We start from the raw sequence: 26,812 nt of genomic DNA on the forward strand, positions 1-26,812 counted from the left end.
AGAGGCGGAAAAACAGAGGAGAAATTTTGGGGGAACAGTCCAAGAAGAACAAGATGGCTGTCCCCGGACAAGAAAAACCATCTCCGCTTTTTCACTTAAACACGACGTTTTAATTATTGGGACCAGTTTCGCGGTTCTTTTAAACTACTTTATCCACTTTTTGGGAACTATTTTAAACCAAATATATTGTTTCTCTGAGACTGGGTTGAAGAAAGTTTTCAAACGGTTCTTACTGGACCAGCAGCGATGTAAAGTCTTTACTTAAACTCGTCTAAGAATCGGTATATTTTATAGATAAATTCCTTAATTTTATGTCAGATACTCCTAATCTATCAGTCCTTGTAGTTTTAGATTTTTATCCTCGTTTTGGGGGATAACCGTTCACTTTCCGATGGTCGGAACCGTTCGGAGCAGATAACCGGACCACCATGAGTTCGTCTCGAGTCAGACCCCAGAGCCAGTCCGGCAGGTCGGCCCAAGGACCGGACTCCAGCGAGGGGATAGAGATGGAGAACATCCAGCACCAAGACCTGGGTCTCGGAGGGGTGATAGGCACCCCGTCTCCACAGTCCAGGCAGGCGTGGAGCCGCGACAACCCGGTGTTCGAGCCGGAGGAAGAGATCATGGAGGCGGACTGGCCTCAAGCGAGTCCCGGGAGAAGGTCGGTGTCCACGGCCTCCAGCGGCAGCAGCAGCAGCTACAACCGCGGGGGCAGCAGCGCCCAGATCCCCCGAGGAGGACTCTACCCGACCCCGACCCCAACCATCAACGCCCGGCAGCAGGACAGACATGAGCACCGCAGCTGTCTGAAGCAGATTCTGCAGAAAATCAGAAGTAAGTCATGATGAACTTTTTAAAAAAAGTAACATTTTCTGCAGCTTAAAAATGTTTAAGCTGTTGAAAATGAGATTTAAAGTTTATAAAGATAATAAAAATAAACATTTTAAGGATCTTCTTGTTATTTTAACATGCATACTACAGTTTAAAACATCAGAAATGTCAATCATTATCTCTTATTGTAAGTGTTTTTTATGACGCAACCTGAGGCTCCATTGTTATTTGCCATTGCATTTTCTTACATTAAATTAATTTTTTATTTAACCAACAAGTTTATTTATAAAAAGAAAGGAGACAGGCATGTCTGAAAATATAACAGAAGAATGTAAAAGGAGCATGCATTTTATTATATTGTAATAAAAATGGCTTGTAAAGAATATTTACACCATTCCAAGTATTTAATCAAAAATTCTTTGTTGGTGTTACAGCAAATAAATTTCTTTTAGTTGCTAAACAACTTTTTGTATGTTTCCTCTGGTATTTTGACAGTTCAATTCAATTCAGTTAATTTATATAGCATTAAATATAAATGTCATCTCAATTGTCATCTCAAGGCACATTACAGAAACATTTCAAGTCTTTTAAGTTGGAATATTCAAATTCAATTCAATTCAAAAATAGTTTATTTTCCCCAAAGGGAAATTAAATTTTGGCATAACGTATTTCATCCAAGTATCTGGATGGTGATGCTGTTGGTAGGAAGAATGTCCAGTAGCAGTCAGTGTTGCAATGAATCCAGAGGCCTCTGACTAAAGACTACTGTATGGCAGTCTAATTACTGTCACAACATGCTAACAGCTCAATATCCAGGAAGCAGAGACAATAAGTCAAATGTTCTAGTTGACAACATCAACTGTTAGCAAGCATTGCTAATCCACCTCATTCAGTTAGTTTTAATTAGAGTGTGTTTGCTAGTATTTATTAGTTAGTATATTTAGTTATTGTTGAACAACCAACTGACTCTGGTGTTTTATACCAACTTTTGCTGTTGCCATTTTTTTTGCCGACAGCGATGTAAATGGCTTGTGCGGGGAAAAAAATAAAATAACTTTCACATCAGCTCACAAGGCTAATAAATAGTAAACAAAAACAAAGAATATTACATCTACAATTTCAGTATGTTTTAGTTAGTTTTCTAAATGCATGATATAGTTCCAGTTAGGTAGTTCTTTCCCATTAATTGCATATTTTATTTATTTCAGTTAACGAAAATGTTTTCTCAGTTTCAGTTGTTTTTTCGTTAGTCTTTGTCAGACAAAAGTTTTATTTTACCAAGGTGCCAATAGTGATTTACTTTAGGTGTGTTGAGAGTAAAATGCCAAATCTGTGGTGTAATAATCACATTTTTGGAAACCTGGAGCTTTACAATAATATGTTAAAGCAGAACATATTGTATATTATTCTCTGTTAATGTGGTGATGTACGTTTTAATCATCTCCTCTGCAGTTCTGTGGGGAACTGAGCTGATGGAGGACAGCGACAGCAGCAGAGAACGCTACCTCAGAAACGTCTTGAGGGAAATGCTCACATATGTTGGCTTCCTCATCACTGTTTGCGTTTGTAAGTAAACAAAACACAATCTTTCAAATTTCAAACTTTGCTGCAGAGATTCCTCTCTTAGGCTTCTTAAACTCTGGCTCTGCCCCTGAAGCTGAAAAACCCCCAACATTTTTCCAGCTGTTACTCTAATTAGTTTGGCAGGAATTTATCCAGTTTCCAACGTTTTTCAGGGGGATTCAATTTCAACAACAGTGCAAAAACCAAAGTACTTAGTTATTAGATGGGGAAAAATATCATTGGTGAATAACGTGTGAATAAAAAGATAATGCTAATGTTCGTTTTTTTTCTTTTTACTGCAGTGAAAAAGTCTCACTCTGTGGTTTTGGGTGGATCAGGAAATGAACTGGACCATTTAGTTTTCTCCGACTCTGAACGCTGCTGTCAGACTCTCACTGCATCAAAGCTTAGATTCGAGATTTTACTCAGTTTGAAACCAGAACTTTACATGCAGCAAATAAAGAGACACAAACACCATTTTTTCTCCCTGTCTGAAGTTAATTCAGAATAACTTCTCTCGTTTTAAGTCAATTAGAATTACCAAAATTATTCATATTTACTAAATGCAACAAAACTGAGAGAGAGAGTTTATTTTAGATTTATTAACTGACATCTTCAGAATCAGAAGTTTACATTCCTTCAGTACTTGCCTTTGCATGATATGACACTTGTTAAATATTGCCACATAATTTTCTTCCCTGATGTTTTTCATGTTTTGTTTTTGTTCCGTCCGAAAACATAAAAACCTAAAACTGGAAGAAAATGTCCTGTGTTTTAATTCCCGGTGTGTAAAGCTAACGTGATTAACAACATGCTAACTTGTGCCATCATTGCTGTTTGTCTGGATTGTGCTCTGCAGTGACGTATGGGATGGTGAACTCCAACATGTACTATTACACCAAAGTTATGTCTCAGCTATTCCTGGACACGCCGCTGTCTCCTGGGGACCAAACTACATTTAGGAGCCTCTCCACCATGGAGGACTTCTGGAAGGTTTTTTTAAAATCATTTATTTTATTTTCATTTCTTTACATCTTTATTTTTTAATAACGCAATAAATAAATGTTTCTCCATACTCTGGAATGTATTTTCAAAATCTTAAAAAAAAATTTAATTAATCTTTTTAATTTATTTTATTTTACAGTTTTTATTTTTTCTACTCTTTATAATTAAGTAAATGTTTTTTCAAGTTTTTAAAATGATATTTAATTTTTTTTATCTTGTTATCTTATATTTTATTTAAATTTGTCATTATTTTTGAATTTTATATAATTAAATAAATCAATCCTTTTCCATTATGTTTGAAATGGTGTTTTATCTTTTTATTTTATATTTTCTTTCTTTTTTACAATAAAATTAATGTTTTTTATATTGAATTTTTAAATTAAATAATCACATATTTTTCCCTATTTGAATTTTTTATTTTGTTGTTTTAATTTTTTATATTTTTTTAATTTATTCTTCTGATTAAATAAATAAATGTTTTAAAATTTTTGAAAATTGTCTTTTTTTTACTGAAATCATTTTCCATTTTTTTATGTTTTCATCTTATTTTACATGTTATTTTTATAGATATTTGTGTTTATTTGTTATAATTAAATTTTTTTTTCTATTTAAAATTTTATTTCATTGAATTATCTTTATATTTTACATTTCATTTTTATTTTTTAAAGTAATTTAATAAATAAGTAAATATTTTTCCACCAAGTTATGTATCTAAACTACCCTTTCTGACACAGTGTGCATTAAAAACTGGGATTTTGCCCTTCCAGTTCACACAGGGGCCCTTCCTTGGTGGGATGTACTGGGACGTTTGGTACAACAACAACAGCCTGCCAGAGAATCAGAGCTTCATCTTCTATGAGAATCTCCTCCTCGGCGTACCGCGGCTCCGGCAGGTCAAGGTCCGCAATGAGTCCTGTTCTGTCCACGAGGACCTGAGGGACGAGGTCCAGGACTGCTATAACATATACACCCCCAGCAACGAGGACACCGCCCCCTTTGGTCCAAAGAATGGAACAGCGTTAGTTAATGCAAAATACTGCACTAAAATTAAAAATTTGTGCAAATTTAGACTTTTGAATGCATGACTGTGTCCTAAATATTTTTTTTTCTGGATGTGTGACAGGTGGATGTACACCACAGAGAGTGAGATGAATAGCAGCAGTCACTGGGGGCAGGTGTCTAAGTATGGAGGTGGAGGCTACTACCTGGACTTGTCTCAAACAAAAGAGGAGTCATCCAACCGTCTGCAGTTCCTGAAAGACCACCTATGGCTGGACAGAGGCACCAGAGCCGTCTTCCTTGACTTCTCAGTCTACAATGGAAATATAAATCTATTCTGCATTGGCAGGTAACAGTCATCAGTCTGAACTAGAGATACACAGAGAAAACTGATCAGAATTCCCCGATTTTCAGCTTGAGTGCTCCAGACAGGTGACTTGTCGGTCAGAAATGCAAATATGTAATCCTTTTTCCAATCAATGAATGCATCATACAAAGTGCTATCAGACTGCATGAATACAGGTCTTAAATTGCATTCATAGTGCTCTTAAAAAGGTGTTAAAAAGTCTTAAGTTTGAGTTGGTGAAACCTACAGAAACCCTGTAAAAATGAACCCCATTAAAGGGAATTTATGCTAAAATCTACATATTATAAAAATGTTTAGAGTTGCACTCTTAGGTTGCGTTATATTTGTATCTGTATAGAAGTAGGGCTGTACAATAAATCAATGGCAATATATATCATGATAGACACATGATCAGTATAAATAGATAATACTTCCAATAGTATATTCAGTATTCAGTATATGGAATATTCACTGAACTTTGATCCAGAACTGCGCAGCATTCTGGGAGATGTAGGCAGACTTTGCTTAACGACTAAAGCGAGGTAAGCAAAGTTGGTGGCATCAACTAACTCCCTTATTCTTTGGTTACCTAGCAACTCACTCATTCTTTGGTTGCCAAGCAACTCCCTCATTCTTTGGTTACCAAGCCACAACCTGTTGGGTAACTTGCGCAGCAGCAGTTTCAGGTTTCACCACTGTGCCTCATACCTGCTTAAAAATAAAAAAACAATAGCGTGGAATGAAAACTGGATCAAACAGGAAGGGTCATGCCACCAGTCTGGTAGAAATTCAGATATCTCCAACAGAAAAAATAATCAACAATTAACAATATCGACTGATGTGAAATGCTTATTTCATGATAAGTTTTTCAGTCATAATGTCCAGGCCTGTCAATCAATCAGTCAATCAAGTTTATTTGTATCTACACTGCAAAAACACAAAATCTTACCAAGTATTGATGGTCTAGACTAGTGCAAGTATATTAGTATACATGAAATAAGATAAAACTAACTTACAAATAAATGTTCAGTAACATATAGAAGCTCAATAGATGGTTTTGCAGTGTGTCTAGAATTATCCAACATGAAATGAACCTGAATGTCCGGGTCCATCAGGTTGCTGGTGGAGTTCCCGGCTACCGGAGGGGCTGTGACCTCCTGGCACTTCCAGACGGTGCGTCTGATCCGATACGTGTCCAGCTGGGACTACTTTGTGGGCATGTGTGAGGTGGCCTTCTGCCTCTTCATCCTCTATTACGTTGTGGAGGAAGTGCTGGAAGTCCACATCCACCGGCTGCACTACTTCAAGAGCATGTGGAACTGTCTTGACGTTCTGATCGTAGTGGTGCGTATCAAAGGTTCATCTTAGAAATGAATCCAGTTGAAATCATATTAATGCGATTTTATTATTTTATTTTCATTGTAGTTGAGCGTTGTGGCTATTATTATGAACATAACCAGAACAGCCATGGCCCGAAACTTGCTGAGTGGGCTGTTGGAGAACTACACAGCTCATCCCAGCTTTGAGCCTCTGGCCAGCCTCCAGGTCCAGTTCAACAACCTGGCAGCTGTTATTGTGTTTTTCTCTTGGGTCAAGGTACAAATCCTCCTCCTGCAATTCAGTTTTACTCTAAAAATGTCCATATTAACTGAAAATACACTTGATTTGATGTTAGTATCTGTACCAGTCCCCATATTTATTGTTAAAAAATGTGAGGGATTGAGTATCAGTGACAATGTGTGTCCAATTTTTAGGGTCATGATTTGATCAAATAACCAGTTTTTCTGTTCAGTCCAGAGATTTTGTTTAAATTATGAGACTAGAAGAAATACAGTGTAAACTAATCAAACATTTATTTAAAATTTTTTATAAGGATCCATACTGCATCAAATTCCATCAGTTTATATTTAAACAAAAATAGGTTTGTGCATAAAATTCTCAAATTTGAATTCTGAGGCCAGCTTAGCTGCCTGACTTTTTTAAAATTAAAAATAACTATTCAAAATATAAATTTACAAAAAAAAAAAAAAGCAGACTAAAAATGATTTTTGGGCATTTTTAATTATTTCAGATTCTTAGGACTAGGAATTTTGAATAAATTTTTATGCTGCGCGTCTGATTTATTTTAATTAGAGTACCTAATTGCATTTTCTGCACCTTTTGGAAATTTTTTTGTTGCAGTTTATATTTTACTTGTTTGACCAAAAACCTGTTGTTTTTGCCATTTTCTTTATTATTTATTTTAGATCGGCTGTTTTTGTCTGAACAAATTAAAGTTGTTTTGTTTTTACATGTTTGACCAAACTTAAGTTATTTGTTTATTTAAGTGTACAGAGTTATCAAATAAATTTGTAAGTCAGTACATTTACGTCTGCATTAAAAACAGAAACACTTTAGATTAATTCAACACTGTTTTTCTGTATTGGATCTGTATTGACTGATATACCAAACCACAGATATCGGTATCGGAAGTGAAAAAGGTTGATCAGTGCTTTTCTTATTCTAACGTCACGTTCTTCACCTCCACCAGCTGTTTAAGTTCATCAACTTCAATAAGACCATGAGTCAGCTGTCCACCACCATGTCCCGCTGCGCCAAAGACCTCACAGGGTTCGCCATCATGTTCTTCATCATCTTCCTGGCGTATGCTCAGCTCGCCTACTTGGTGTTTGGGACACAAGTCAATGATTTCAGCACTTTCCAAGCCAGCGTGTAAGAAAAACAGTTTCATCTCACAAATCCAGCCTACATTTCATTTGAGATATGTTTATGTTTTATTAAGGTGTGATGTTTTGTGTTTTGCGTAGATTCACTCAGTTCCGCATCATTCTGGGAGACTTTGGCTTCTCAGAGATTGAAGAGTCAAACCCAGTGCTCGGACCTGTTTACTTTACAACATTTGTCTTCTTTATTTTCTTTATATTAATGGTAAGTGAAGGTTACCCATGGCTTTAACATATTACTGTAAGAGCGGCAAAACCAAAACATTTTTGTCCGTACAGAACATGTTCCTGGCTATCATCAATGACACCTACTCTGAGGTGAAGGCAGACATGTCCCAGCAGAGGTGTGAGATGGAAATGACTGACCTCATCAAGAAGGTATCAAAGGAAAACACACATTTATTTCATTATTTAAAGGAATGTTTTATTTTAAGTACCTGTTTCTAGCACAAATGCAAGATACAGTATCTTTGTATTAGTTTTATCATGATGTTTGTCTTTTGTTTTTTCAGAATTGTGGGTTTTTGTTTGTTTTGTTTTTTTACTTGTGTATGGAAAGGTAAAAGAATTACTGAAAAAATAATACATACAAAGGAATTAACAGATATGGCAAGACCTTTGCAACAATACTAATAAACTAAATACGACACAGAGTGACATAGATAATGAGAACATTATCTGCATTTCCTCTACAAATGTGTGCATAACTTTGTTGATATTCCGCTAATGTTGGAAAAAACCTAATTTTATGATTGCAGTGTTTTCATTAAGTAAGAAATGCAATTAAATTTACACGTGAATATAATAAGTCATTAAAAAACATTCTGTGCCATGATCCCCCAACTACTTCCTGTCATCTTCTTTGTCATTTCCACCAGTAGAAACATCCTATTACTACATGTGACTGTTACACATGTGACTCGTGTGATGTGAAAAAAATTTCCATTGCAGTTTTGCAGAATTCAATCATTTTAATGCATCCGAAGAACCACTTCATATTAGCGCCAAAAAATGTGAGTCTTTTCAAAATTGACGTGCTTCCATTAAGCAAATTTAATTTCATAATTCCAATTTGTGCAATTCTATGGTCAATGGAAGGCTAATGACTGAAATGCTGAATAAGTGGGACACTGAAGATGAAAAGGAACCGGTGAGGTTAATGGAAAGTTACAAACTACAAAAAAACTTGTAGGTTATTTTTGTAGAATTACATCTTATTTAAAGATGTAATTCAGTTTGTTTCCTCCCTGCAGGGCTGCAACAAAGCTTTGATGAAGTTAAGACTGAAGAAAACGCCGGTGGACGAAATCTCCAGTGGTTTGCAACAAGCGAGCAGTAAAATGAACTTTGATGAGCTGCGTCAGGATCTGAAAGGGTGACTGAGAACCTCACATCAGTGACGCTAGGTTCTGCATGCATACAGCTTGTCACTCGTGTTCTGTGTTTTTATCTGGTTCAGAAAAGGCCACACAGACGCAGAGATTCAGGCCATCTTTGCTAAATACGATCAGGACGGCGACCCGGAGCTGACGGAGCACGAACACCAGCAGATGAGAGACGACTTGGAGAAAGAGAGAGTGAGTGATGAAGCGCACGACTCCTTCCTTTGGGATGAGGAAAAACAAAAACACACTGCATAAACACAAAATCTTATCAAGTAGTTTTGGTCTAGTTTCAAGTGCAAATATCTTATTACACTTGAAATTAGAAAAAAACTAACAAGTAACTTTTCAGCAAGCTAGGCTTAAGTAAATAATTCTTTGTATTGATGAAAAAATTCTTGTTCCGTTGGGAGATTATTTAGTTTATAACAAGATATTTTTCCCATGATATAAGTGAAATAATCTGCCATAGTACCAGTAGTTTTTCATCAACATTAAGAAATTACTTGACTTAAGACAAGTTCCTATATGTTACTGAACAGTTACTGGTAAGTTAGTTTTGCCTCATTTCAAGTGTATTTGCAGCAGAAACTAGACCAAAAGTACCTGGTAAGATTTTGTGTTTTTGTCATGCAGACGCTCAGTGTGTTTCTGCTCATATGCTAGGAGGACTTGGAGCTGGAGCGAAATTCGCTGACCCGACCCAGCAGCGGGCGCAGCTTCCCTCGCACGCAGGACGACTCGGAGGAGGACGATGACGAAGACTCGGGTCACAGTTCCCGTCGGCGCGGCAGCAGCTCAGGCGGCGTCTCAAACGAAGAGCTTCAAGTGTATGCACATCAGTCCTCCCGCTGGCTTAAACACTGCTCTGAGTGACATTGTTCTTTAAGCAAATGGCTTTATACTCCGGTTAATGATGAATCGATTAGAAAATTAGTTGATGATTATTTCACTAATTGATTCATCATGATAAATCTGATTAATCGTTTCAACCCTAAAGAAGGCATTCATGAGGGGATCCAGAGTTGGTTTTTGGGGGGAAAAAACTTGAATTTAGTGAAGAATCAGAAGACAAACCAGAGATGAAAGCAAGGCTTCGACAGAAGGATCGCCTGCCTGTTTCTAAAAGATTCTCAGTCCTTTTGGAACCAGATCAAAGAGTTTTAAAGAAGAGTTGCACACATTCAGGCTTTAAATCAGTCTTTAGAGTTGAAATAGATTTGTGTCATCAACATAGAAATGTAATACAGGTGGATATGAGGAGATGATTTGACCAAGTCGGAGTTATCCAACAACGGAGCCCTGAGGTACTCCTTTATTGATTGGTATTGATAGTGATAATGGTGACAAGCGTGTTTCCTAAAACTAAAACCATTTGATTACGTCAGAGTCTTGATGCCGTTTCATAAAAACACAAACGGAATCTGGATCCTTTGGGTTTTCTAGACGTCTCTGTTTTCTTTGTGCCAGTCTGGTGAGGCGAGTGGACCGGATGGAGCACTCCATCGGCAGCATCGTGTCGAAGATCGACGCCGTCATAGTGAAGCTGGAGGGAATGGAGCGAGCTAAGCTGAAAAGAAAAGACGTGTTGGGCCGGCTGCTGGACGGAGTCATGGAGGTGAGAAGCCCCAGATTATGTTGGATACTTCAGGCTCCTCATTTTAGAAAAATAGCCCCAAAAAACAAACCTTTTGACAAACAAATCTTATGCTAATGCGTTGATAGCGGAACTACATTTTTTTGCTTTCATTTGAGCATTTTTGCTAACTCTGTAAACATTTTGCACTCTTAGCTTCCCTTAAATTATTTTTTTGGATAAATTCTGAAGCACTACCTTACTTGGTTGTTTTGTAAACTTTAAGTTCGGCTTTTAATTTATTTTCCTGAAACGTATAAATGTCTTAGATCGGGTACAAATGGGAGCTTTGAACAGAAAATGTACAACGTCATAGTAGAGCTGCAGTAAATGATTATTTTTGTAATTAATTTATTAAGTAATTTGATTTTTTTTAAACTGGCACATTCTGCAGATTTTTTTATTTAATCACTTAATCCTATTTTGTAAAATGTTAAAAATAATGTAAATATACAAGTAAATAAACAATTCAGCTCCTCTTTTTACAGCTCTATGTGTGTTGTTCTTTCAGCAAATGTCCTTTTTCTGAGTCTATGCAGTTAACAATTAATCGACGATTATTTCAATAAACAATTAATCATGATTAATCGTCTTAGCTCTACTCAATAGACTTTTTTTTTTTTACAGAAATTGAACCAGGTGAAGCTAAAACTGCCACTTGACGAGTTCTGTTTAGAATATATTTACAGGCTAATTATTACAGACAATTATTCCAATAGTCAATTAATCATGATTCATTTGATTAATCATTTCAGCCATACTTAACGGAATTTTCCTATCAGGACGAGCGTTTGGGCCGCGACACGGACGTCCACAGGGAGCAGACGGAGCGACTGGTGAGGGAGGAGCTGGAGCGCTGGGAGTCAGACGACTTGGGTTCACAGGTCAGCCACACTCCGGTCGGCCCGCGGGCCCGTCCTCCATCCTCCCTGTCCGTGGACGGCCTCGATGTCAGCTCAAACGGAGCCGTCCACGTCTAAACACCCGACAAGTTCAGAATTACCCCGATCCGGAAAGACACTACTGGGAAAACTCCTGGAATAGTAAAAAAAAACAACAAAAAAAACATGGAGAGTTTTCAGAGAAAATTTGCTCCTGAAGGTGTTTAATTTGCTAGAGACAGAATTTGTCCAATCAAAAAGCTTTATCCTGATGAGAGAAGATGATGAAGTTTAACTGCTGGCATATTCTGTGTATGGAAAATACCCACCTGCTTTTTAATGCTGCGGCCACACATCACAGTTACACAACATGTCATATTTACTCAGCCTCTGCTCATCACCTAAGCTTTGAGTTAATCAGCTTATGATTTCATTATGATACATATTGTAACTTAAAACAAACTTCAACTTGGAGTGCGAACAGTGTTCACAGGAAGCCTGTGCATTTATTTTTATTGCCTTAAAATCTCTCTTGATTGACAATCTTTTTGTTTTTAATCTGTATTGCCAAATAAATCTTAATAAGAAAAAAAAATCTGATTTTTATTCATGTTCAACAAGCTCATAACTTTTATTTCTTTGGAATGATTCAAACTGGAGTTAGAAAGCTAATCATATCATTTTTCATCGCCTTTATGTGATGGATTTGTCATACGACTTTACTTTCGTATTATTACGACTTTATGCTCGTAATGTTATGACTTTATTCTTATAATATCACTTCATTCTCGTCCAGTATCATGGCTTTATTCTTGTGATTTCAATCAGTCAATCAATCAAGTTTATTTTTATAGCAACAAGGCAGTTCAAAGTGCTTTACATCATAAAACACAAAAATAAAAGTCATAAAAACACAATACAGTCACTAATTAGAGAAACCAGTAACATTACATTTTATGGAGTTCCATCATCAAAATCATCAATACACATCAAATATGTTGGTCAATGTCCCATTTATTATGGTTCAAAAGCAACTCTAAGAGTTACATTTTTTTCATAACACTCTGTCATTATTCAATTGATTATCTTAAAAAGAAAAACTGCAACATAAAAAAATCAGAAGCAGAAAAGGATGCAAATATTTTTTCACAGAACTTTATAGCCAGAAAAAATGCAGATCTCCTAAAATCTACGATTTTCCAGAATCTGCTGGTCAGAGTGAAATCCAGCAGTGTTTGTTTAGTTTAAATTATGAGTAGTTTTCCTCCATGTTGACACATTATTCTCTTTAGATGTAATTTCTAGCTTTCCAGACATTCGGACAGAGCCAAGCATTTTATTTATCGTTTCTTTATGGGAAAGGGATGCTCACATATAAGAGAGTATAAATCTTAAAATGTTACAGATTAATTCAGGTGAACTTCCTGATGTAGCGCAGTTTCAGGTAGGCGACGAAGAGGAACACGACCATCATAACAGTCAACGCCACGTGGTTTTCCCACAATCCCCAGGAGCTGTACTCTATCCCCAGGTAGTCCAGGTACTGCTCACCTGTACACCTGGAGGAACACAGCTCTGCTTGGTAACTAGATCAGAAGAGGATTTGTGATCCAGGAAGGATCAGTAATCCTTGATGGATTCGTGATGCAGGAAGGTTTACTCACATCTGGCCCGCTGCGCTCACACCGCAGCCCGCCGTTGTTGCAGACATGTTGGCGTTCCGGATCGGCGGCTCCTCGCAGAAATTCAAACCCACAAACTCGTTGATCTTCAAGGCCTGAATGTGGATGACATTGATATCAAGAAAAAAGAAAACTCAAGAAAAAAAAACCTCAAACACACTTATATATCATACAGAGGTGTGAAAAGGGGTTTGGCTCCTTCCTGATTTTTATTTTTTATTTTTTCTGTTGTAGTTGAACATAAGATTTTGCTCAACAACCTCCTTCCCTCAGTTAGACATGAACTGAGGGAAGCTCTAACTGTGGGAGCTCCTTGTACTGGAAACTGGCTGAGTTTTCATTACAAATGTGAGCAAATCTTAGACAATATTCTTCTAATGTTGAAGAAACACCATTTTGCAACTGCGGTGTTTGCGTTATATAAGAAATGAAATTAAAATACGTTTGTTCACTTATTAAAAATCATGGTGGCGATGGATGTAAACAGTTACTTGAGCTTTCATTTATCAGCCAATCAGAGGAGATGTCTGTGGCTTATTCAGGGGCTGGAGCAACAAGTCCTGCTTACTTGGGAGCGGCCATTATTGTGGCGTTTTGGGGAAATTGTAGATGGTGATTTTACAGAAGAGCTATGGATTCAACACGTTAGAATGATATAAAACTTTTTATGAACTGTGAGAGCTCTGGTGGAAAATAAAGAAAACATAAACAAACCATCATTCTCCTACTACTTCCTGTTGTCTTTCTTTCGTTCTTCCTTCCTTCCTTTCTTTCTCGTTTCTGCCAGTAGTAACATCTGGCTGTCAATCATGTGACTCGTGACGCTAAAAAATTGCTGCCATTGCAGTTTTGTGAAATACATTTCAACACGGCTGAAAAACCATTTCATTCTAGCGCCAAAACATTTAATCTAAAAACAAGGTGTTATTTTGTTTTTCAAAATTGGCTTGCTTCCTTAAAAGCTAACTTATTTCCGTAATTCCAATTTACACAGTTTTATGGTAAATGGAAACACAGCTGATGAACATCTGTATGAAGGAGTGTATGAAAACCAGAACCAGAATTGTATCAAGCATTTATTTCTAGCAAAAAACCCCCCAAAACTAAATTAATTATTAAAAATCATACAAGGTAATTTTCCAGATTTAATCTTAGATTTCTGTCTCACAGTTGAGATGTAACTGCCTATACAAAACAAAAACATTGCATTATATTGGAAAATATATAGTGTTTATATTTTTCTACATAAGCATAGCTCATGTATGTGTTTACACATTACATATATGATACATGTATTATACAATATATATTCATGAAATATATTTAAATATTTAGCAAAATATGCAAATGATTGACAGTTTCTCTATACAGCGATATATTAACATGATTATATAACGTGTGTACTTCACTCTGATTAACTCTGAGCAACACTACACTTAGTAAACGTGTCAAACATGAAAATGTTTAAAATTGGGTTTCCTCTGTTCACACTTACTGCGAAGCCGTATCGAGGAATGCTGAAGTACTTCAGCCAAGCCAGCCAGTCCACAACGCTGGGAAGGTTCACCAGCAGACCGGAGAAAATCTGCAAACACAGATCAACATGCAGAGACTTTCAGGACGCTTTTCCACAGCAGACAGGCTGAAGCTCCTCTAAAATATCCTCATTTTCTCAATAAGTCACCCAAATCCTGACAGAGTTCTATAAAATAGTAACGGCCCAATTTGGACACAACTTGGTACCTGCAGACCAGGTAGAAAAAGTTTTAATTGTTTTATTGAAAAATATGTGGAATGTGCCATTTTGTATCCGACTAATTGTCAAAAATAATGGATTAATCAATTACCAAAATAATCATTAGATGCGGCCCTAAAACTTTCAGGAAAGTGTTTTTTTAAAGAATTTAGTTATTGTATGTGCATCTATTGATGTATTTCTAGTACTTTATAAAAATGGCTCAAGTGGTTAAATGAAAAATATGTTCAATGTGCCATTTTTAAAATGTGATTAATCGTCAGAATAACTGATTAATCAAACGCTAAAACAATCGTTAGTTGCAGCCCTAAAGTTTTCAGGAAAGTGTTTTTTATTTTTAAAGGGATTGAGTTACATTATGCATAAATAAGCATAAGTGATAAAATTAAAAATATGTAGAATGTGCAAGTTTTTACCCGAATATACGTATGATTAATGGTCAATAATCAATTACTAAAATATTTCTTAGTTCCAGCCCTCAAATTTTCAGGAAAGTGGTTAAACAGTGGCTTGTTTTAATCAAACATTGACAGTATTCTCACCATCATGAAGACAAACGTTATGGTCATGAAGATGTTGGCGAGAGCGACGACGCTCTGATCGGCTGAGATGGCCATGGTCATGGCTGTGGCCGTGTAGGCCACCAGGGTCACTGTGAACGTGAAGATGAGAAAAGCTTCCACTGTGGACTTCAGCCCTGAGGAGACAGGACATCGTCTAAGTTTTCCTTCAGAAACAACAGGGATCTGCTGATCAAGAACATTTTTACCAATCAAAAAGTAGACGACGGCGCTGAAGATAACAGAGGTGACGGTTCGCATGGCGAGGTCACAGAGGATTTTAGATAGGAAGTACACAGATACTCTGTAGTAGCCACTGATGTACTCATGCCTGTGACAAGATGGCAGATTTTAAGAGTCCAAAACTTTCAGCCACAGACATTTTGTCTTCCTGCAGGACGACATACACAAACAGGTTCCTCTCTGTGATGAAGAGCTCGGCTGCAGACACGGTGCTGAAACACTGGTTGGTCGTGATGAAGAAGAGCGCGCCCATCCTGCAGGGAACAACAAACCAGAACGGATCTCTTTCTGGAACAAATCTCTATACTTTTCCAAAGGTTTTATTGTCTAGGTCAGAGTTTTTCATAGTGAGGGCCGCCAGGAAGCGCTAGGATCGGGGGAAAGATGAGGAAGAAAATGGAAAATATTTTTTTATGAATGTAATCTATTTCTCAGTTATTATTATAAAATAAAAGTTAAAATAACCTATTGAAGATAGAGACAGAAAATAGAAGTAGCCTTTATTGCCCCACAGAGAGGAAATTCAAGAAAACTTTATTAGCCATGCTCGTCTTTTCTGATTGGCTGCTGGTAAAAGTTATCAAGTTATTTTTGCTCCTCTAGCAAGAAATGGAAAAGTTTCTGATGAGAAAAAGACAGAAAGAGACTTCCTGCTGCTCAAAACCTTAACTCTGAAGATAAAATAACATTTGATGGAATATTTTTAAAAATTGCATATTTTCTTATCAAAAAAAGGGATTGTGGTGGAATATTTTTATCCAATAGTATATTCAACATTAGATAAATTTTCCGCAACAGAACTCATTGCCTATTAAAATTTAAAAAATCAGCATTTATTCAAAATGAATGCTATAATTATTCAATAGTAAATCAATAGTAAATAGAAGTGAGAAAAATAATATAAAATTTAATATTTCGTTACATATTTTGTAGCATTGTTTGCAGTTTTAATCTTTTAAATCTATTAAATTTGCAGAAAATAATGTGCTGTGACCACAAGGGGGCACCAAATGGGATGTCACAATTAGAAACTAACTTGGACATTTCTACTTTATCAGAGTCAAAAACCATATGTGAAAACTTTAAACAAGTATTACATTATTTATATGTCTTGTGTTTATTGCAACTGCAGTTTTAAATACTTATTTGCTGATTTAACATATCTGGTGCAAAACAGTTACTATAAATCCAGAGTGAATCCTCTCCATGAACTGCCTTTTCTGCATGTCTGAGTGTGACTGTGAAGAGTCTCTGTAAATAGGAATCGTGAGGAAAGTCTAAACCTGATTCTCTGCAGACTCTCTTGAAGTTATGTGCTTTTCTGACCTGTTTTGAAGACCACTCTGATCATCTTGGACTGCAAAGAAAATGGCTCCTACAACGAGGGCAAGAAAAATGTTGACTCCCACCTGAAAACAGAAAGAGACCAAAATCCATGGTTCCATCAGCTACTGAAAGCAGAAAAGCCCCAGAACATGACTGTTCTGAAAGAACATCATGTGTTAGTTTTACACCAGATGAGACCAAGACCTTCCAGAAAGTCCCACTTTTGTCTCAGGAGTCCACAGAATATTTCCGCTAAAGTTCTGTGACCATCATGGTGTCTTCTGGGAAATATGAAACAGATCTTTATGTTTCTCAGAAGTGGTTTTGGTCTTAGAACTCTCTACAGTCAGTGCTATTTTGTCCAGTCAGTCTTTCTTATTGTTGGATCATGAACACAATGGCAACATAGTAAGTAGTGGAAGCTAATGCTAAAGCGCTAATTTCAACCAACCTGAAACTAACTGAGCATCTTTAGCTGCGTTTCCATTGACCACATAATTGCATAATTTGATATTTCAAAAATAAATTCAATAACATTTTGGCACTATGGTGAGGTGTTTTTTTTAAAATTATTTTTACTTATTTATTTTTTTGGCCGTATCAAAATTTGGAATGGAAACATTTTTCCATCACGGGAATCATATGATCAACAGCCGGCTGCTACTACTGGACAAACCACGAAGAAGACAACAGGAAGTAGTTGGAGGATCATGACATGGTATGTTTTTTTAATGACTTATTGCAGAACAAACTTACTCGTCTGATTTTAATTGAGTTGCTTTGATGGAAACACCGCAATTACAAAATTATATTTTGTTTACATTAGCTGAATATTGAGAGGACATCAGTAGATTCTAAACTGTTTACTATCACACTACTACTGCCTGTAGGCTACAGGAAAAAGAAGAGAGGAAATAGAACTCCTACATAAACTGACTTCAAAATAAGAGCATGAATATATTGTTTGAATTCTTAACAGCTGATAACCAAAACCTCAACACAGATGTAAAACTTTATTCAACTCAACGTTTACCAAACAGTCAAGTAAGTTAGCGTTTTATAATTTATACAGAATAATTAGTTTAGGGGAAGCTAAATGTTCTATTCATCCGAACCTGTTCTAGAGTGAAGGTTATTTCTGTAGACAGGGTTTTTCTGGAGGCTTTAAAGATTTAGCAGTTGGTTTATATCTGCTTCCAGGTCAAAATATTTAAAAGACTTTCATTTGGTTTTCTTTATAATTCTGTAAAATCAATGTGTCAATTTGATCCTACTTCATCTTGTCAGACGGGTTCTTTTCAAGTTATTTCTTGCTCTAAAAGTAATCAGGCTTGGATGTGGCCAGTGAATTTGAGCCAAAAATCAAAGCGATCAATTTATTCATAACTTTAGAAGTGAGGGGTATAGCTGCTTTATATAGGGCAAGGTTCGTTCAGATAGTATTTTTCCAATAATAAATTAAATCACCTGAAAACTGTGTTTTGTAATTACTCAGATTACTTTTGTCTGGTATTTAAATTTAAGTGTAGAATGAGTAAAAGATGACCAAAAAGAGCTAACAGCAATACAAGTTTAAGCCTAACAAGTTACGGGTCATGACAGGACCGAGAGGTTCCCAGGGTGAGCGGATAAGTCAGTGAGGTTGAGGCTTTTTGACCTCATTCTCCTCAGTCCCTCATGTGGAATCAAGGGCGGCGTAGAGCGACGGGTCATGGCACCATCATGTGACGACTCCCAGATCCGGGCCAAAGGGGCTTTTGCCTGATATGATATCACTTCAGATCCAAGCCCAAAGAGGCAGGAGCAGGGTCACAACAGTCGCCAAAGCCGATTAGAGCACCCATGCCTCCTGGAGCACCTCTGGTGGGATTATTTTGACTCCTTTAGGGCCAATTAGCTGTTAATAATTCTTAAAGTGAGGAGACTTTTATCAGCAATTCACTGCCCTAGAATGACTAACGAGAGCAATAAAAATGTTAATGAGAAAAATGGGGGCTCATTTTTCAGTCATATTTTCATTACATTATTCAAGTATTTATAAATGTCACAATTTCAAACTAAATTTTAATTAGCAAGCTAAATATTTAGCTCCAAACTATAGATTTAACTTGCAAGCTAAACTAAACATTTATCTTCAAACTAAATATTTTATTGGCGAATTAAATAATTAGCTTGAAGCTAAATATTCACCTCTTAGCTGAAAGTTTGTCGATAACAGGAAGTGGGCTATCAAAATAAAAGCGGGGTCGTGCGAACCTGAAACTTGCGCTTATGCTAGTGAGCTGACGCAGTCACCGAAGTTGTAAATCCAAAGATAAACATCTGTTTTGCCCCTAAATAGCTCATCCTAAGAGAATCTGCATGTTAGCTAAATACTTAGCTCTGAGCTAAATATGTGAAGCTAAATATTTTTGGTTTTAAATCACATATTTACCTCCAAACAAAAATAATTACCTTTCTAGCTAAATATTTTCTTTGAAGATCAAATGAAATATTTAGTTAGCAAGCTAAATATTTTTTGAAGCTATTTATGTAATTTGTAAACCAAAAATTTAGCTTCAAACGAAATATTTAGCTTGCTAACCATGATGCTAAATATTTAGCTTCAAATATAGCTTAGGCATAAATATTAAGTTTGTAAAATAAATATTTTGCTTTTTAATTCAATATTTAATTTGAGACTTACATTAATTAATTAATGAATACTTTGAAAAATTAATTTCCATTTTATTGCTTTCTTGACAGACTAAATAGCCCAAATTATTGCTGTTTTTTTTAAAACTAACTTTGACTAACTAACTTTCTCTGAAAAACCCATAGTTTATTATTACGATATAAAAAGAGATAAACACATTATGCACTCTTTTTCTTTAAAGGTGTTTTAAAAACAAAAATGAGAAGATTACTATGAATCAATAGGTTCACCAATAGGTTCACCTGTGCCACAGACGTTTGTGGAGTCAACATGAGGTTCTGGAAGGTTCTCTGAAAAACCCATTGGAGTTGGTGAAGGAAGGAGGTGTGGTAGGTGATGCTGCAAGGCTTCATCTGTGATGCGCATTCCTTGGTTTGGAGAATACGCCTTAACTCGGCTCGTGTTTCGCTAGAGTAGCTGCTGTTCTTGAACTCTTCTACAAGGCGTTCCTCGATGTTCTGCCTGGTAGAACCAAGTTCCTCAAAAGTCAGATCTATTCATGAGTACACAAGGCAAAAAAGCTTTGAAGTATTGAAAATATCTCCTGACGAGAGTCAGAATCAGACTGCATCACAGCAGATGAAGACACCATTTTCTACATATATCTACATTTTGAATATCTTTATTGGGAGAAAAGTGGAACCAAAGTCAAATTTCTTGTTTTTGTTAACAAACTTGGAAAATAATGATTTCTTAAAGAGTCGTCTTTCAGACATAATCCATCTCCTGGAGATATTTGTCCTTAATCTGATGTTTTCATTTTGCTCTGAATTTTTTAAACAGACACTCACAATAAGACTGTAATTAGTTCTGGCTCACTATTGACAGAGGAACGGATACAAAAAGAAAGTCCTTAAAAATGACAGCTGTCATAGACATAAAGTTTTTTTCACATGAATTTACCTGCTGTGTCGTGAACTTTTGTTGGCTTCGTGAAGTCTCCATTTATGACATCCAGGAAAAAGTCGGCTGGGTTGTTGTGAGGCTCACATGGATAGCCTGCAACATTAAAACAAACCCAATAGAATCAATCAAAAACAGCAACAAATCCACAAAGATATGATGAGATTCCATCAAGATCACTAGCTGCATTTCAACTAACTATAAAATCGCACAAATTAAAATTACGAAAATAAATTTGCTTAATGGAAACACAACAAGAAAAGACTCAAGATTTTGGATTTTAAAATAAATTGCACTACATTAAATGTTTTTTTGGGGGGTATCGAAGTGGATGTATTTTGCAAAACAGCGATGGAAACACGAGTCACATGATCAACAGCTGGATGTTACTACTGGCGGAAACGCCAAAGAAAACGACAGGAAGTAGTAGGATGTTGACTGTTTTTTTTTTTGGGACACCTGGATCCACCAGAGCTCTTACAGCGTCACACAGTTCATAAAAAGTTGTGTCTCATTCCAACATGTTTGATCCATAACTCTTCTGTAAAATAGGTGACTACAATTTCCCCAAAATGGCGCATACGTAGCCGTCTTCCAAGTAGGCGGGGCTTGTTGCTCCAACGGCTGAATAAGACGGCGACGTCTCCTCTGATTGGCTGGTAGAAGATGAGCTCTAGCGGCATGGCTGAATTATGAATATTTTAAAAAATCATGTAATATGATTTTTAATGACTTATCACGTGAACAAGCTTAATCACTTGTGATTTTCATTTAATTTCTCATTTAATGGAAACACCAGAATTGAAAAATTCTGATTTTTTTTTTTTTTTTTTTTTTTTACATCATCAGAATATAGACAAAGATTAGTAATGGAATTGCAGCTATTGTCACCAATGTTGGTAAAGTAGTCCAAAGCGTTGGAGGCTGGTCCATGGTACACCATTCTCCCACCAACCAACAGAGTCAGGGTGTCAAACAGCCGGTAGATGGAGTAGCGCGGCTGGTGGATGGACATGATTATAGTTCGACCATGACTGGCCATCCTGAGTACACACAGTAAACACACACTGCAATATAAACACAAGCATATTACTCTCCATTCCCATAAACAGAAGCAAACACACATAGTGGCATCCTGATATAAAAACTACTTCAGTAGTTTGTAAAAGTGAACGTTGTTGTGATGATGTGCTGACGGCAGAAAGAGCAGGAGTTTCTTAACCCTCCCACGGTCTCAACAAACGGGGTCATTTTACAAGCTTTTTACTCAAACTTATTTTGGGTGGTTTCGGGAACTGACGGTCTGACGGGACCACCCCTTCCTCCACCCCGCTGCTGACAGTGACATCTGCCCTGCTTAAAGAGACAGAGGCCCAATATCAAGGCGTCAAATTTCAAAGTTTACCGTTACAGTGACAATGTACAACCAATGTTTTTATAGTTAACGAAAACTAACAAAATAACTGAAACTGAGAAAACATTATTATTAACTGAAATAAATAAAAACAGCAATTAATGGGGAAAACTATTACTAATTGGAACTGCATTATAAAACTAATTAAAACATACTGAAATTATAGATATAATATCTTTTGTTTTTGTGTTTATGAATATATTTAGTAGCCTTTCGATGTGATATTTATTTCCCTCCCCGCCAGCCTCGACACAAGCAGTTTACGTCAGCTAACAAACAATTCATAAAGCAGCTTATTTGCTTTATGAATTGTTAAATAAGTTAAAATCTACTTATTTAACAGCCATATTTTTTTGCCAAATGTGTCAAAATTTTATGACTAGAATATGTTTTTTGTAATTCCAGTTTGCGCAGTTCTGTGATTAATGGAGACGTGGGTTTGTTCACCTTTTGAGCAGCAGCAGGACAGAGTTGGCTGTGCTGGCGTCGAGTCCTGTGGTCGGTTCGTCCAGAAACAGAACCGCAGGATCGATGATCAGCTCCATCCCAATGCTGGTTCTCTTTCTCTCACCTCCTGAGATTCCCCGGGTCAGCTGTGAGCCCACCTGCAAAAACAGATTAACACTTAAAACTGCAGTCTGCAACTTTTATAAAAAATTATTTTTACATATTTGTTGAAACTATCCCGACATGGTGACAGTATGAGAAAGATAATCTTTGAAAATATCAAGCTCCTCTGCCTTCTTCCACTTCTCCCAATGTTAACTAGAAGCAACCAATGAGATCCAGGAGGCGGGTCTTAGCGCTATCAATCATGTTTACGCTGCTCTTTCCACTGATGGTGGTGGGAAAATGGTTTTCCAGTAACCGTAAGTTGTTTCTCCACCATTCGCACATTTAACAGTGCGTTCATCAGGATGATTGACAGCGCTAAGATCCTCCTCCTGGCTCTGATTGGTTACTTTTGGTTGGGAGCGATGCAGTTCTTCAGACAATAATAGTAGCTGGAAGAGATCAATCTTTTCACAAATTATCTGTGTTTTATCAGCGCCTTCCTAAAATAATGGCATCCTTTCTTCTTCTTTTTTGCCTAAATCATTGTTTGGAAAAAAGAGGTGGTGACTTGATTTAGGCCATTATTTTAGGAAGGTGACGTCACAACATGGAGATATTTTCAACAGATATGTAAAAAACATCTATTTTTAAAAAATTAAAAGTTACATTCTGCAGCTTTAATAACTCATTTGAGGAGGTTCTGATGTTCTACCTTAGCGTCGGCCACTTTGGTGAGACACAGCTCCCTAAGAAGATGATCGACTCGAGCTTCTTTCTCACGTTGTGGCACAGAGGCGGGAAGCCGAAGCGCTGCAGAGAAACTTAGATTCTGCCTCACGGTGAGAGTCCCCATGACTACATCTTCCTAGAAACAAGACACCATCATCCACATAGCGATAAACACCAAGTTTATTTTGAGTTTACAAGCAAGCGCAGGTGTTTGATTAACTCACCTGGACCACATAGCCAGAGAGACACTTGAAGTTTGGAGGCTGTGGCGCTTCGTCGATAAGAACTTCCCCTAATAAACCCAAAGGATCTTTTCTCCCGGCCAGAATATCCAAAAAACTTTAGGAAAAGTATGTATTGTTATAACATGTTAATATCACACGTTTTACTAAACATTTGGTGTAGAAATTGAAAGATTTTAATAGTTTTTTTCACTGTTGCACTCTTTGGGCTTCCTTAGTTCAGTGATATCAGATTGCTCACCATCTTGTTTTATAACCTTAGATGTTTTACAGCTTGTATTTATTTGGACATTGAATTCAGGTCAGTTAAATTAAAATAAAAGCAATTTTTTCAAAATATTTTCTGCCATTTCAAATTTCTTTTTAACAAAAGAAAGCGAGGAAAAAAGTAATTAAAACTGGAATGTCAGACTTTGTATGAAACAACCTGAGATTTTATTCTTAATCCATATTGATGAGCTAAAATAAACCTGACTTTTGCCAGGACACCTTTCAGAGTTGCTGTAAACGTTTTAAACGTAGAGTAGCGATCAATGCTTACGAAGATTTTCCACTTCCAGTTGGTCCAAGAATAGCATTTAAGCCAGGCCTCATAATCCCACTGAAACACAAACAAACAGGTGGAAGAAAATGAAATAAAAAACACTCTAACAGCGACTAACAGAAGTAGATTCATTCATTTTGCTGAAACTTCACAAGCAGATAAATAATCTCCATTGAGGCATTTTTTCAAGATTACAAAAAGCAACAATATCTCATGAAAGGTGGAAGCAAAACCTACTGAGCAACAATCGAGGGGGAAGAAAGTCTAGAGCAAATCCTTTGAAGCTCTTAAAGAAAAGTCACAAAGAATCAGTGAAACAAAAAGAAAAATAAGGCTGAATCAAACTCCGGAGATGAATCACGTGATGCTGTTTAATTCGTTTCCCTGGCAGTCTGCTCTTTACTGCATTAGAGAGATTATATGCAAGAACCCATGCTTAATATAATATAATTAACAGAGAGGCAGGTGGAGGTCAAAACACTTATGAAATTATTCATTCTTCCATGGGAAATGTCAGTAACCGTTAATACCATCTGAGAGGAACCACTGTAAGAGTCCATTCACTATTGTTCAGCAACACAATGAGCCAAATCCTGCAGAATTGACATGAACAATGTTCTTAAAGTTCTCCATAATTTCTCTGACTTGAAAGGGTTATTAAAATACGCTGCTACGTCTAGTCAGAAATAATTAGCTGAAATTTTTCTCCCGAATTTGACAGACTAACAGAAAGACGACTCCTGTGACCTCAACGGTTTACGAAAAATATCTACTGTTAGATATTTGGTAACACTTTATTTGGAGTTGTGTGCATAAGACTGACATGATATTGTCATAAACACGAAGACGTCTTCATGAATGTTTATGTCACAAAGTGTCATTCAGTAAATAATGACACTTTTAATGCAACGTTGCATTAAAAGTCCATTAAAAGTGTCAACCTTGCATTATTTGGTACATAATAAAACTTTCAAAGAATAGTTGCATTAAAAGTTGGATTAAAAGTGAATAAAAAGTGTCAACTTTCCATCATTCACTAAATAATAACATTTTTAAAGCAAAGCTGCATTAAAAATGTCAGCTTGAAAAGTTTTTATGTAAAAAATAATGAAAAGTTCATACTTTTAACTCAAAGTTGACCATTAATGCAACTTTTAATGCAATTTTGTTTTAAAAGTGTCATTGTTTACTGAGTAATGATTATTCTCTAAATAATAATCATTGTTATTTAATGATTATTAAATAATCCCAATTGCAGGATTGGGATTTTGCAGTCGTTATTATTTAGAGAATAATAATTATTCTCTAAATAACGACACTTTTAAAGCAAAGTTGCATTAAAAGTTTCATTAAAACTGTCAGCTTTGCATTAAAACGGTTCAAATAAAATGTTGCCAAATATGCTAACAAACACATGACTGAAAAAAACCTGAAATGTCACAAATTTAAACTAAACTATGGATGTATTGACTAAAAACAAAGCAAAAAAAGCTTTGTTCCTACTTTACCATTCTGATGATGATTTAATTTAATAAACAAACTTACTTGAGGTCCGTCAGAACCTCCTTTGGGTTTGGTTTGGCTTTGCAGAAGAAGCCGCTCCTCATTTGGACTTTATACTGGATGCTGTGGAAGCTGACAGTGGAACCACAAGCCTGGTTGGTTCTGTTAAAGTCCGGACTCGTCTTTGATGGCGACGTCCCATTGGTGCCGATATCTTCTATCATCGCAATGTTGATGTGACCGGCGCCCTCCATCAGTCCGAACAGAACCAAGAACCCTGAAAATGCAAAGAGACTTTTGATTTATCACCTGGTAATGAAATATAAGTCAAAGATTTCTGATGTCAGAATCATAAATGGTATAAACTAAAGATTGTGAGTGGAAAACAGTTTATTGGCAGTTTATTGATCTGTGTCACACTAAAGTTATCAAATAGGTGTGTGAAGATGCCACTTTAGATTTTAAATTCATCATCATTATTAATATTAAGAAGTTATTTAATGATATTTCCACCTAAAATACAAAAACGAAATGACACAAAAGCTGCAAAACATTAATACCTCAGAATCATCTTGATCAAGTCGATTCAATGTTTTTGTGCATATTTTAATTGTTTTTGTTCTTTTAGACTTTATTTAGTCAGATACAATATTTAAAATGTTCCAAATGAAGAAGCAAATAAATAAAGTTTTTATCTAAATTATACTGGAGAAAGTACAAATGTTTTAAAATTTCCCCACATTTTCTTTTTATTTCTTAATTTATTCACTTCACTTCTGTTTTTTCACTTAATTTTTATATGTTCTCATTATTTTTGCCTTAATCTAACAATTTACTTTTATCATTGTTTTTGTTTCATTTTATTGTTCTCTTGTCTTCTTTCACTTGTATGTTTTTCATTATAATTTGGGATTAATTTTTCCCTTTTCCTTTATTTTTTCGACTGCTCTGTTACTGTTTATTCCCTAAACAGTATTACTATTTAGTAATAATAATAATAATTTATTATGTTAAATTATTATTAACATATCAATTTCATATTATTAGAGACCTGCACAGTTAATTCAAAGAAGTGATGAATAACTAAATTAATAAAACTTTTTAAACTGACTCAACATCTGGATTATTTTTGAGGAATTTTGATTTCTATAAAAATGAATAACTTTCTTCTTAGTCATTTCCTGTAACACAAGATATTAAGTTTTCATTTTAAGATAACCAGGCTTATTTTATCTAAAAATGTGGAGAAAAGTTACTCTTATACCTTTCTTTGAGATACTTTGAAATGTAAAAT

At 36.0% G+C, this 26,812-nt stretch overlaps 2 protein-coding genes across 3 annotated transcripts; one reads left to right on the plus strand and one right to left on the minus strand.

Moving 5' to 3' along the window:
* pkd2 (polycystic kidney disease 2) lies at nt 1-11,636 on the plus strand. 2 transcript variants are annotated; one of them, XM_028018279.1, is made up of 15 exons: nt 1-834; nt 2,284-2,397; nt 3,254-3,387; nt 4,167-4,417; nt 4,523-4,747; nt 5,860-6,088; nt 6,170-6,340; nt 7,275-7,456; nt 7,552-7,672; nt 7,747-7,845; nt 8,721-8,842; nt 8,927-9,044; nt 9,519-9,679; nt 10,320-10,467; nt 11,268-11,636. In XM_028018279.1, the coding sequence occupies exons 1-15, from the start codon at nt 429-431 to the stop codon at nt 11,463-11,465; spliced, it is 2,679 nt and encodes an 892-aa protein (XP_027874080.1). In that variant the 5' UTR covers nt 1-428; the 3' UTR covers nt 11,466-11,636. The 2 variants fall into 2 exon arrangements, with proteins under 2 accessions (XP_027874080.1, XP_027874079.1); XM_028018278.1 differs by having other exon boundaries at nt 2-834; nt 9,516-9,679.
* abcg2d (ATP binding cassette subfamily G member 2 (JR blood group)) lies at nt 11,595-25,778 on the minus strand. Its single transcript, XM_028018281.1, has 15 exons — nt 25,561-25,778; nt 24,013-24,072; nt 23,454-23,568; nt 23,213-23,365; nt 22,393-22,550; nt 21,423-21,574; nt 20,532-20,627; nt 19,871-20,121; nt 16,934-17,016; nt 15,772-15,861; nt 15,574-15,695; nt 15,347-15,501; nt 14,544-14,633; nt 13,072-13,143; nt 11,595-12,939 (listed from the first exon to the last, which is right to left on the minus strand). Exons 1-15 carry the CDS (start codon nt 25,770-25,772, stop codon nt 12,778-12,780), a joined length of 1,971 nt encoding a protein of 656 aa, XP_027874082.1. The 5' UTR covers nt 25,773-25,778; the 3' UTR covers nt 11,595-12,777.
* Between the last annotated feature and the right edge of the window lie 1,034 nt (nt 25,779-26,812).

This window comes from Xiphophorus couchianus, chromosome 5, assembly GCF_001444195.1.
Source record: "Xiphophorus couchianus chromosome 5, X_couchianus-1.0, whole genome shotgun sequence".
In the NCBI taxonomy this organism is placed as follows: Eukaryota; Metazoa; Chordata; class Actinopteri; order Cyprinodontiformes; family Poeciliidae; genus Xiphophorus; species Xiphophorus couchianus.

Bases quoted from the DNA above. Each gene is read 5' to 3' on its own strand.
- pkd2 (XM_028018278.1), top strand. From the start codon at position 429: ATGAGTTCGTCTCGAGTCAGACCCCAGAGCCAGTCCGGCAGGTCGGCC. The intron at 8,843-8,926 runs GTGACTGAGAAC...TATCTGGTTCAG, and splicing joins CTGCGTCAGGATCTGAAAGG to AAAAGGCCACACAGACGCAG. The intron at 10,468-11,267 runs GTGAGAAGCCCC...TTTTCCTATCAG, and splicing joins TGCTGGACGGAGTCATGGAG to GACGAGCGTTTGGGCCGCGA.
- abcg2d (XM_028018281.1), bottom strand. From the start codon at position 25,772: ATGGAGGGCGCCGGTCACATCAACATTGCGATGATAGAAGATATCGGC. The intron at 22,551-23,212 runs GTAGAACATCAG...CTGTTTTTGCAG, and splicing joins CCAAAGTGGCCGACGCTAAG to GTGGGCTCACAGCTGACCCG. The intron at 15,696-15,771 runs GTATGTCGTCCT...ATCTTGTCACAG, and splicing joins ACAGAGAGGAACCTGTTTGT to GCATGAGTACATCAGTGGCT.